The following is a 12702-nucleotide window of genomic DNA, read 5'->3' on the forward strand; positions in this document are numbered from 1 at the left end:
ACTAAACCTGATAGAAGAGAAATTGGGCAGTAGTCTTCAATTCATAGGCACAGGAGACCACTTCTTAATTATAACCCCAGTATCACAGGCAATGAGAGCAACAATAAATAAATGTGACTTTCTGAAATTGAGATGTTTCATTAAAGGAAAGGACACAGTAAATTAGACAAAAGGGCAGCCCACTGAATGGGAAAAGATTTTCACCAACCCCACATCACACAAAGGTCTGATTTCCAAAATATATAAATAACTCAAGAAATTAGACATTAAATTTCTGAATAACCCAATTAGAAAATGGGGTACAGAACTAAACAGTGAATTCTCAACATTAGAATTTCAAATGCCAAAAAAATACTTAAGGAAATGATCTACATCCTTAGCCATCAGGTAAATATAAATGAAAATAACTCTGAGATACCATTAACACCTGCCAGAATGGCTAAGATCAAAAATACCAATGATAACCTATGCTGGAGAGGATGTGGAGTAAGGGGAACACTCATCCATTGCTTGTGGGAATGCAAACTTTTGCTACCATTTTGGAATCAGTGTGGTGGTTTCTCAGCAAACTGGGAGTCAACCTACCTCGAGATCCAGCAATTCCACTCTTGGGAATATACCCAGGAGATGCCCAATCATACTACAAAAGCATTTGTTCAACTATATTCATAGCAGCATTATTTGTAATATCAGAATGTGGAAACAACCTAGGTGCCCCTCAATGGAAGAATGGATAAAGAAAGAGTGGCACATATACACGTTAGAGTTCTACTCAGCGGTAAGAAAACAATGCCATCTTGAATTTTGCATGCAAATAGATGGAAATAGCAAACACTATACTGAGTGAGATTATCCGGACTCTAAAAGATGGTATGTACTCGCTCATTAGTGGATTCTAGCTATAAACAAAGGACATTGAGCCTATAGTTCGTGATCCTAGAGAAGCTAAATAAGGTGAACCCAAAGAAAAACATATATAGATCATCCTGGAAATTGGAAGCAGACAAGATCGCCAGGCAAAAGTTGGGAGCATGGGCATGGATTTGGGAGTGAGGGAGGGTGAAGGAGAGAGGGGGAGAGAGAAGGGAAAAGGGGAAGATTGGGGAGAGCTTGGGGTGTGGGATGGTTGAGATGGAGGAAGGGCAGATATGAGAGCAAGGAAGAAGATATCTTAATTAAGGGAGCCATTTTAGGGTTCACAAGAGACTTGGTTCTAAACGGGTTTCCAAATGTCCAAGGGGATGTCCCCAGCTAGGTCCTTGGGCAGTAAAAGAGAGGGTGCCTAAACTGGCTCATAGCCACACTGATGAAAATCTTTAATATCACCATAGAACAATGGTGGAGATAGAGACAGAGACCCATATTGGAGCACTGGACTGAGCTCCCAAGGTCCAGTTGAAGAGCAGAAGGAGGGAGAACATGAACAAGGAAGTCAGGACCATGAGGGGTTCATCCATCCACTGAGATGGCGTGAGCTAACCAAGGCCAGCTGGACTGGGACTGAATGAGCATGTGATCAAACCAGACTCTCTGAATGTGGCTAACAATGGCTAACTGAGAAGCCAACAATGGCACTGGGATTTGTTTCTACTGCATGTACTGGCTTTTTGGGATCCTAGTCTATTTGGATGCACACCTTTCTTGGCCTGGATGGTGGGGGGGGGGGGGGGCTTGGACTTCCCACAGGGCAGTGTGTCCTGCCCTCTCTTAGGATTGGAGGGGGAGGGGGAAGTGAGTGGGGAAATGGGAGGGAAATGGGAGGAGGTGGAAATTTTGAATGGTATTATTTATAAAGCAATAAAAAATCAAAACAAAAACCAAAATGCAGTTTTACATATCAGTGAGATGAGGGAGAGTATATTCTATCACCTTGGTGAGCAATGAATGATGCTCATTTTTTTATGGGCAGTTTGTTCTACCACACTTCATGTGTAAATCTACTCATAGAATGAGAGGATTTTTCCTACATTTAACCACATTTTGTTTCTCAAATCCATTGTCACTGGTTAGTAATATGCTTCCTCAATTTTTGGTTAAGAGTCTCACATTTGTAAACAGAAGTTTATTGATTTCAATATCCTTAATCCCAAAGTCCTGTACTACTCCCTAGACTTCCAAAAGATGACTCTGGTTTCCTCATTCATTGAACTTACTAAAACAACAAAGATGGTTCTGACTAAAACAAGTTGTATGCGTTTATTGCAACTATATCATGTCCCTATGCTCTACCACAACCTTTTAGAAAATTTCTAGATAACAGCTTCAAATCTAAAATACTAATCTAGATAACTGGTTCAATATCTAAAACTATTGAGGAAAAATAGATTCTTCTTCAGAATGTATTCATTAACTTTGAAAAATCAATATGGTAAAAGTTTAATCTAAGATATGAAACAATGATTTTGGATTCAGTTCCAGGTTTTTTGTCATGTGTGCTGATATTTTGTTTGTGTTATAACAAAGTTTGCCTAAATATGAGAGTGTGGATGACTTGTTAGCCATATAGGGCAAGTAGTGGTGGCACAGACCCTTGATCCCAGCACTCAGGAGGGAGAGGCAGAGATACCTCTGTGAGTTCAAGGTCACCCTGGGCTACACAAGATTGAATGAGTTTACAAGATAAATAGATCCAGGTGGCTCATACCTTTAATCAAAGTACTTGGGAGCTATTCACCTTTAATCCCAGCACTATGGAAGGAAGGCTAAGAAGGGATATGGTTGGATGGAGAGATAGGAGGAGACAGGAGCTCATAGAATTCAGTCTGAGGAATCATAGAGACAGGACCACCTTTTCACTCTGAGGTAAATGTAAGAACTAGTAGTCTGCTCCTCTGCAAGAGAAATATTCAAAACAACCAGAATATACTAGCATGGATATGTTCCTACAAGTATTTGGAATAAAACATGGAGTCAAAATAGTAACAATAGCTGAGTGGAGTTAAAAAAATATTTATTCATAAGAAAAGAAACACTTTGTGTGTAAATTATAGTTTGAAATTATGGAGTCAACAAACATTTCACACAAAGAGAAAACAAAGGAGAGTAGACTCTAAAATACTTACATTAATAAAATGGAATTTAAGTCAAAAGCATAATATGTGGAAAATGAAGTAAAGGAGACAGTTTAAAAATGAACATGTCTCAGTAGTTTTTCCTCTTTCGTGGATAATTTCGAATGATGAAGGTAGACAACAGCTGTAGAATCAGAATGGGTTTTCAGTCAGCTTTAGCCTCATCATCCCTAATTGCTGAGAAAGTGCCTGTTCACCATCCTCCTGTGGCAATTTTACCGTCACTAAAGCTGAAGAGAACTGAGATGCATGATTCTTGAGGTGTTGCAAGGCAGGCACTCATGCTCCAAGTTACTCAGCTGTATCCAATAATCTGGAGTAAGTTACCACCTCTCATACAGGCCAGTAAGTAACATATTTGGCACCTGGGCTACTACAAGAAATGTTTTTGTAAGGGTAAGAATCACTGTGGGAGAAAAAATATGAACCTTGGAAGCAGTAATATACTCCTATATCCTCAGGTTCCACTCTGCTGATCATGAGGGTGAAATCTGTCCCTGACCCACTATCGCTAAACGGACTCCAGAAAATTGGTTAGAAACCTTGTATATCAGGGGTTGTGGAGACTGGCCCAACTTCTGAAATTACCATTCCAAATACATGGTTCCACTACTTTTTATGAGGCTATGACTAGACCTGCAAGAGATGAAGACTTGATCTCCAATACTGGCAGGAATAGAGGTTGGAGTTTGGGTCATTACAATATCACATCTGGAAACTGAAATAAAGAGAAGTTCAAAGTTAAAGGCATGCTTCGTGAACAATCCTTATGTACTCTTTCTTGATATTTACTTCAAACGAGTTGTCTATTATGACATACAATAATTTATATGCTAAAATTCCCTTATTAACAAACCAAGTGGATTGAAAATCCTAAGCAGGGTCAAGGCATGAATCATACCAACCCATTCTGTCTGCAATAATCTTCATTAAAGAACAAGGTCTCTCCTATATGAAACCTCCCTCTAATAGACGTAAACCTCACAGAATCAATCCTGTATGATAGGACCTCTCTCTCTTCTCATACATGAATAGAATATATGTGATCAACAGCAGGACCCAAGAGTGATCCTCTCTAAACATTCTCCTTTGTAAACAAAATGTTTGCATGTCTATTGCTTCAGATGACAGAAGGTGCTACACTAATCCCTGGAACTAAAGATAAAGATAGCTGGGAGTCACCATGTAGGTGCTGAGAATCAAGCCTATGCCTTCTTTAAAATAATCAGGTACTCTTTACTGTATGGGGAGGCCACTCGTTAGTTCCCTGCTACTCAGACCCAAATTAATCACACAGAACTATATTATTTGCAATATTGTTTGTCCAATAGCTTAAGCATATTTCTAGCTAACCCTTATATCCTAAACTGACCCATCTTCATTAATCTGTGCATCACCATGAGGTTATGGCATACTGGCAAAGTTTCTGAGGGCTGTATGCTCCAAAAGAGGCTTATGGCTCCTGTGGTGACAACATGGCTTCTACTTGACTCTGTCTACTCCCTCTGCACATCTGTATTCAGATTTCTCACCTGGCTTTACTCTGTTAAGCCATTTTCTGAAAGCAGCTTTATTCATTAACCAATAAAAGCAATGCATATACAGAAGGACTTCCAACACCACTTTAACACTGGGCTTTCTGTCTAGCTCCATAAACCACTTTTAAAGAAATACCTTCCCTGATTTGAACATACAGTCAATGTACTGCAATTGATACTGCTAATAGAGTATCTAAAGTGGATATTCTATTAGAGTTCAGGTAGAAAGTCAAGTGACAACATAGCTAGGTAAACAGAAACCTAGAAAAGTATATTATGTTGATAGTTCTCTCATATAAAACTATAGTAATTAAGTCTGTGTGTACTATCGGTGCAAAGATAAACAAGTAGATGGATGGAACCCCATAGAGACAGGAAATAGATCTTACCCCAACACAATATTTAAAAACAACAGAATGGAATATAGAACTTTATAGTTTCCGATGTCATGCTATTGATTCTTCATTAACACCACTTCTGGGAGCCTGTTTCAGACAACAATTTTCTTCCTCTAATTTCATATAAACAAATCTATATTCCACATCACATAGTGGAATTAAAACTCATATGAATGTTGTTCAATATTGTTTATACATGTAAGCAGAACACTGGACCTAGGAGCCACTAGAATTCTAAGTGAATTATTGCAGACATTTTAGAGCATGAATAGCCCACTAATGGTATTTCAAAACACATCAGAGAATCATGATTGAACAGACTTCTATTTATCTGATACATGGGGTGTTGTTTTTGGGAGAAAACTAGGAAAACTTTCTGATGTCAGCTTCTCTCAGTAATATTTCCTTGCCATTTAAATACTGGTGATTAGAAACTTATTTTCTGATTTTAAGTAATGTGTGAAGCTATGTCCACAGAAACTTGCACTGTTCTGTATGAGTTCCAACTATCCATTCAACTTAACACTCCTCACAGGGAATGTCTTCTGTTAAGTAAGAAAATTCATCAAAACTCTTAACTGCTGTAGATGAAGAGAAAGGTAGTAATGGTAACAAGAGGACATTTTTACCTCTCTTTAGTTCTACAAAACTACAACAAATTAGTTTAACAAAAATAAATATCTCTCTGTGAGCTTTGCTAAAATTCTGGTGACAAGTGAGAAATAGTTTCAGTGAGTGACTCATGAGGAGGAGAAGCTGAGGCAGGCCAGCCTCTCACTTCTGCTCCCATGGATGTTTATGTGATGACTTGTATCGCTGTGGGAGGTACCTGATTAGTCTGAAAACAGTAATAAGTTGCAATGTCTTCAGGCTCCAGGCTGCTGATGGTGAGAGTAAAATCTGTCCTAGATCCACTGCCACTGAATCTCGATGGGACCTCATCTGCTAACTTATTTGCCCAGTAGATCAGGAGCTTAGGAGCTTTCCCTGGTTTCTGCTGGTACCAGGATAAATTATAATCACTAATACCCTTACTGGCATGACAAGTGATGGTGGCTCTGTCTCTCAGAGATGCAGACAGGGAAGATGGAGACTGGGTCATCTGGATGTCACATCTACCACCTAGGAAAATATATATGATAAATATCCACATAGTAAGGTAAGAATGTACCCCCCACAAATTCCAATCAACACTAATCTCAGTGTAACAGTGTAGTTCATATTATGCTCCTTTTTTACCTGGAAACCAGAGCAACAGGAGCCCAAGGAGCTGAGCAGGAATGCTCATGTCCATTCTGATTCCTGACTGCAATGACAAGTGTACAGAATATGACTAGTATATAAAGAAGTCCTCCTCAAGCTGTGCAGTGAGTGCATGCAAATTACTGGGAACCAGTTAGGGCTGGGCACAGCTGCAAGGTTACTTATCTCAATAACTGAGCACAAACACAGTGGTCCCAGATGCCCAAGGACAGATCACATATATGCCTCCGGAGACTTCATTTCATTTTTAAAGATTTAAAATTATAAAGGAAAATTTGGAGGTTATTTGAAAATTTCTTCAATACCTATGCTTTATTTTAATAATATATTTCAGATATATATATATATGTATATATATACATACATATATATATATATATATGTGATAGTATAAACAAATACCAGATGGTCATGGAAAACACAACAGAGAAGGTACTATTAAACCGTCAACTCTTTCAAATAAATCTTGTGAAGTATTAAAAAAACTATGGCTGGGTGGTGGTGGCACTTGACTTTGATCCCAGAACATGAGAGGTTAGTGAATCTCTTAGTTCAAGACCAGCCTGGTGTGCAGAGTGAATTCCAGCACAAGCAGAGCTATGTAGTAATACCCTGTCACGAATAAGATAATTTTTAAAAAAAAAATGATTATATGCTCTCTCTAAGAAGTATTTGTATATTTGTACTAATCATTTTTAAATTGAAAGAATAATTTATGTAAACCCACTTAATAAATTACATGTAAAATTTAGCAGAATTCATCATACTTTCTACATCCCAAAGAAAGGAAGTACACAGTATGTGCACATATAACTCTTGGATCCCAACAACACATGTTAATTGAACTTCTGACTCTATCTGAAGAAGACTTGAAGTACTTTCATACCTACAAACTTATATGGGCTGTACTCTATCGTCAATGCAGGATCCTCCATATTTGGCCCCTTTAGTGTCATTTACTGCTGTTTCTTTGAATTCCTCCGCATAAAGAACTGACTAGTAATGACAGACTTGAATAATACAACAGAAAATACTGCTACTCAATACATTTCTCTTGTATGTATTACAAAGCATATTTTCACTATTAAATCTTGAGCAGTAACTGAAGACAACATCCTGATTCAGGGACAGGCTGTCTGTATGTATGTATCAGTATCTGAACTACAGATGGCACTATAGTTGATCAGGAGTTTAACCATTTCACCTAGCTTTTGCTATGTGATAGTTCCAATAATTATTTTTATTATGACCTGCTTTGCAAGTTGTGGTGACTCTGTGTTCCTGAGTTGGAAACACAGAGGAAGAAACAGGATCTTATAGATGTCATATGTGTCACCTGGAATTAGATGCAGAATAAAGTTCTACAAAAGTAATCACAGTGAACAAGAAATTCCCCATTGTACTATACAACACTGATCACAGTGTCACATTTCAATTCCCATTGTAGTCCTTGGGATCTGAGAAGGAGCCGACATGATCATGCCATGTCCTGTCTGGAACCAACACTTACCCATCCGGGGAACAGACAATTAATCATTCCCTGTAACAATAGATGATGTTTTGGACACATGCCAAACAGCAGATGATCATCAGATATAGAGGATGCTGCAGAATTACCTCAGTAATTACATAGGCTTTTGATTCTAATAGACCCTGGATATATGAGGACAATTAATACTTGTCTTCAGAGAATGAATTTCTTCTATAAAAATCCTACACCACTAAAGATGTTTTTGAGATTATTTTCTAATTTGTAGGGAACATAGCACTATTTGATACAATATTTAATTATTAACAATAAATAAGGAAGCATATTATTTTCAGTGGAAGTACAGTAAACCACAGGCTTCTGGAGTATTAACCCACTCTTTCACAATTCTGAGTGGAAAAATTTTATGTTCTTAGGGCAATGTATTTTTAAGTTTAAAGAGTTTTTTTTTCCTAAAATAAAGAAGACAGTTCATTGGTACAATTTTATTGAACTCAAATTTTGTATGGATAGTTTTAGGAATAGTTATTCCAGAAAAAGATGAAGAAACATACTGCTTGAGCAGAGAAAAATGAGATGTACTCTCAAACTGTGTTACTCAGAGTTCCACTGTCATTTGAAAGTTTATTTTTCATAACCAAAGACTAAATGGAACACATTTTCCCCATGTTGGCAATGCCAGTCTTGGTCTGTTTCTCAAACTTGAGCAACTATTTCCCACAAATTGATGAGCACAAATGGTCAAGTGCTACCTGATAATTACTTTAACCAAAAACACTGATTTTCACTACATGACCATGTTATTCACTATAAATGCAGCATTCTTAGTTTTTATTCAACAACTGGCAACTTACCCTGACCATGATTACAGCTTCTGTTATTATCCAGAGACAAACCTCAATATCTATTAAGTGAGTATAGACATCATAAGAAAATATTGGAATCTCAAATTATTTGAAGAAATATGTGATTATAAATTATGTCACATCTATGTCTTTGCTGTGCATTTGCTAGACTTGTTTATTATCAAGAGTAGTAGCATCAGTCTGGACTTTCTTTTTTTAACTATTTAAAATCATATGTTTCTGTTTATTAGCCAGTATTTTTTACTTCAAGTTAGTTCTTTTTTATTTTTATTAAAAATTTCAACCTCCTCCCCTCCTCCCGTTTCTCTCTCCTTCCCCTCACCCCTCCCCCTCCCTCTGCTGTCCAAAGAGCAGTCACGGTTCCCTGCCCTGTGGAAAGTCCAAGGTCCTCCCCCCTCCATTCAGGTCTAGGAAGGTGAGCATCCAAACAGACTAGACTCCCACAAAGCCAGTACATGCAGTAAAATCAAAACCCAGTGCCATTGTCTTTGGCTGCTCAGTCAGCCCTCATTGTCAGCCACATTCAAAGAGTCTGGTTTGATCACATGCTCCTTCAGTCCCAGTCCAGCTGGCCTTGGTGAGCTCCCATTAGATCAGCCCCACCTTCTCAGTGGGTGAGCACACCCCTCATGGTCCTGACGTCCTTGCTCATGTTCTCCCTCCAGTGGGAAGTAGTCTATAACACATGGGCACAGGAGACAACTTCCTACATATAAGCACAGACAATAAGGGCAACATTGAATAAATGGAACCTCCTAAAACTGAGAAGCTCCTGTAAAACAAAGGACCCTGTCATTAAGACAAAAAGGCAACCTACTGATTGGGAGAAGATCTTCACCAACCCCACATCAGACAAAGGTCTGATCTCCAAAATATATAAAGAACTCAAGAAACTAGACTTTAAAATGCTAATTAACCCAATTAAAAAATGGGGCACTGACCTGAACAGAGAATTCTCAACAGAAGAAGTTCAAATGACCAAAAGACACTTAAGGGCATGCTCAACCTCCTTAGCAATCAGGGAAATGCAAATCAAAACAACTTTGAGATACCATCTTACACCTGTCAGAATGGCTAAAATTAAAAACACCAATGATAGCCTTTGCTGGAGAGGATGTGGAGTAAGAGGAACACTCATTTATTGCTGGTGGGAATGCAAACTTGTGCAACCACTTTGGAAAGCAGTGTGGCGGTTTCTCAGGAAATTCGGGATCAACCTACCCCAAGATCCAGCAATAGCACTCTTGGGAATATACACAAGAGATGCCCTATCATACTACAAAAGCATTTGTTCAACTATGTTCATAGCAGCATTATTTGTAATAGCCAGAACCTGGAAACAACCTAGATGCTCCTCAATAGAAGAATGGATAAGGTGTGGAATATATATGCATTAGAGAACTACTCAGCTGTATAAAACAATGACATCTTGAATTTTGCATGAAAATGGATGGAAATAGAAAACACTATCCTGAGTAAGGTAACCCAGACCCAAAAAGATAAAAATGGTATATACTCACTCAAAAGTGGATTCTAGCCATAAATAAAGGTCATTGATCCTATAGTTCATGATCCTAGAGACGCTAAATAAAAAGATGAACCCAAACAAAAGCATAGATATCCTCCTGGATATTGGAAGTAGACAAGATGGTCAGGCAAAAATTGGGAGCTTGGGGGTTGGGGTGGGTTGGGGGAAGGGGAGATGGGGAGAGAGAAGAGAGAAGGGGAGAATGGGGAGAGCTTGGGGGAATGGGACGGTTGGGATGGAGGAAGGGTGAATATGGGAGAAGGGAAGTATATATCTTAATTAAGAGAGCCATTTGAGGGTTGGTAAGAGACTGGGCTCTAGAGGGGTTCCCAGGTCCAAGGAGATGTCTCCAGCTTATTTCCTGGGCAGCTGAGTAGAGGGCACCTGAACTGGCCTTATCCTATAGCTACACTGATGAATATCTTGCATATCACCATCGAACCTTCATCTGGCGATGGATAGTGATAGAGACAGAGACCCACATTGGAGCACTGGACTGAGCTCCCAAGGTCCAAATGAGGAGTAGAAGGAAGGAGAACATGAGCAAGGAAGTCAGGGCTGCAAGGGATGCACCCACCCACTGTGAAAGTGGGGCCGATCTAATGGGAACTCACCTATGTCTGGGTCTGATGGAGCATGGGATCAAACTGGACTCTCTGAACGTGGTGAAAAAGAAGGGCTGAATTGTTTGTTATCAAGAGAAGTAGCATCAGTCTGGACTTTCAAACCCTTTTCATAGACACTAGTGTATCTGGGTGTATCTGGAGTCTTTCATCTTTTATCTATTGGAAGACAGACAGTGGTCTTTCAGTCTAGATTTGATCATGCTAATTTTGAGGGTCCTGGACTTGAATCTATGGATTAGAAAGTCCCCTACCACAAATAAGTTTCTTCATAATCCCCCTCCCATGAATAGATTGAGAATAATATGCACCAGTTTTAAGAGTGTGTATGGTATACCATCGTTTTTTTTTGTTTGTTTGTTTTTTGTTTTTTTTTTTTTTTTCTGCTGCTGACATATTTCTATCATTACTGTGCTTCTCTGAGGTCTCTTAATTTTACAAAACAGTGTTTCAGGCTCACATGATAGGCCATAGAATCTGCAATGATCATCCTTCAGGACACTTTTTTAAAGATATATTTTATTTATTTTACATACCAGCCACAATTTCTCCTACCTCCTCCCCTCCCATTCCCTTCCTTCAACTTCCATCTATTCCCCCCACACACAGCCACTCCTCCTCCATCTTTATTCTGAAGTGGCAAGGTCTTCCATGGGAATCAAAAAGCATGGTTTATCAATCTGACTCAGGATCAAGCTACTCTCGCCTGCATCAAGGCTGAACAAGGTATCACACCATAGGGAATTTGATCCAAAGTCTAGTTCATTAATTGAGGACAGGTCCTGATTCCAATGCTAGGGGCATCATGAAAGAAGAAGCTACACAACTGTCACCAAGATGGAAAGGACATAGGTCAGTCCCATTCTGGATCCCTAACTATCCATAAGGACACTCTTAGTAGAAGAGGAATGCTTACACAAGTCAACTGAAAACATTCCAGATTCATTTTCTTACTGGTGATCAATGCCTGCCTGAGTGTTTGGAGGATTTTAAGTGTTTGATTATACACATACTTCCTTGATTTGCAAAGTTGCAGGGAACCTTGACTAAAAGTGAGATGATAGTAAAGATAAGGAGGTGATATGGTAAAGAATGATAGAGGGCGGAACTGGAGGTACAATCTTCAAGAGCAAAATTATCATTTAGAGCTTCTTCTTATGGGACTCAAGAAACCAAGAAACTGGGTTGCTAAGGGTGTTGCTTTTGTGGATCATGGCTTTATTTTCTTTTGTTTTCTTAGGAAGATAAACCTACCACCACATTGTTGTGAAGTAGTACGATATATTTTTATATTTAGTTATTATTTTTCCACCCCAGTAACAGTATCCCTTCCTTCCTCTCTCCAAAGTCCCTCTTTTTCTACAGACCAGCTTCTTGTCTCACCTATTTTATTCAGAAAAGTATAGGCCTCCTCTCATAGATGTCAACAGAACATGTCACATGAAGTTGTAGCAAAAGTAAACAACTCACATTGCATCAGTGCTGGAAAAGGTAACACAGAATGAGAAATAGGATGCCAAAAAACAAGAAAACGGTCAGAGACAACCTGTTCCCATACTAATGAGGAGTCTCACAAGAAGACATAGCTGCACAACTGCCACATTATGCAAAGTGTCTTCACAGTTCCTGTTCCCCATTCCCTCTTCTGCCCCTGCATCTCATCCACTTCTTCCCCACTTTTCTATTCAGATACATAGGTACATACCATGGTTATCAGTCAGCCATGGTATATTAAGTTTAGTGATACTAAGGACATCCTCTTCTACTAAGGCTGGGTGAGGCAATTCAGTAGGAGGAAAGAGTCCCCAAATCAAGCAACAGTCAGAGACAAACCCTGCTATCACTCATAGGGGGTCTCACAGGAAGGCCAAGTTAAACAACTGTAACAAATTTGTACTTTTCTTAGTAACTAAGAAAAGCCAACAG

General features: G+C 38.9%; 1 gene segment (V, D, J or C); it reads right to left on the minus strand.

The window, feature by feature from the left end:
- Positions 1-5803: 5803 nt before the first annotated feature.
- LOC119807256 lies at positions 5804-6301 on the minus strand. The segment is given in 2 exon segments: positions 5804-6129; positions 6247-6301. Coding segments are annotated over 2 exon segments (381 nt in total).
- Positions 6302-12702: the final 6401 nt, after the last annotated feature.

Source organism: Arvicola amphibius, chromosome 2 (genome assembly GCF_903992535.2).
Source record: "Arvicola amphibius chromosome 2, mArvAmp1.2, whole genome shotgun sequence".
In the NCBI taxonomy this organism is placed as follows: domain Eukaryota; kingdom Metazoa; phylum Chordata; class Mammalia; order Rodentia; family Cricetidae; genus Arvicola; species Arvicola amphibius.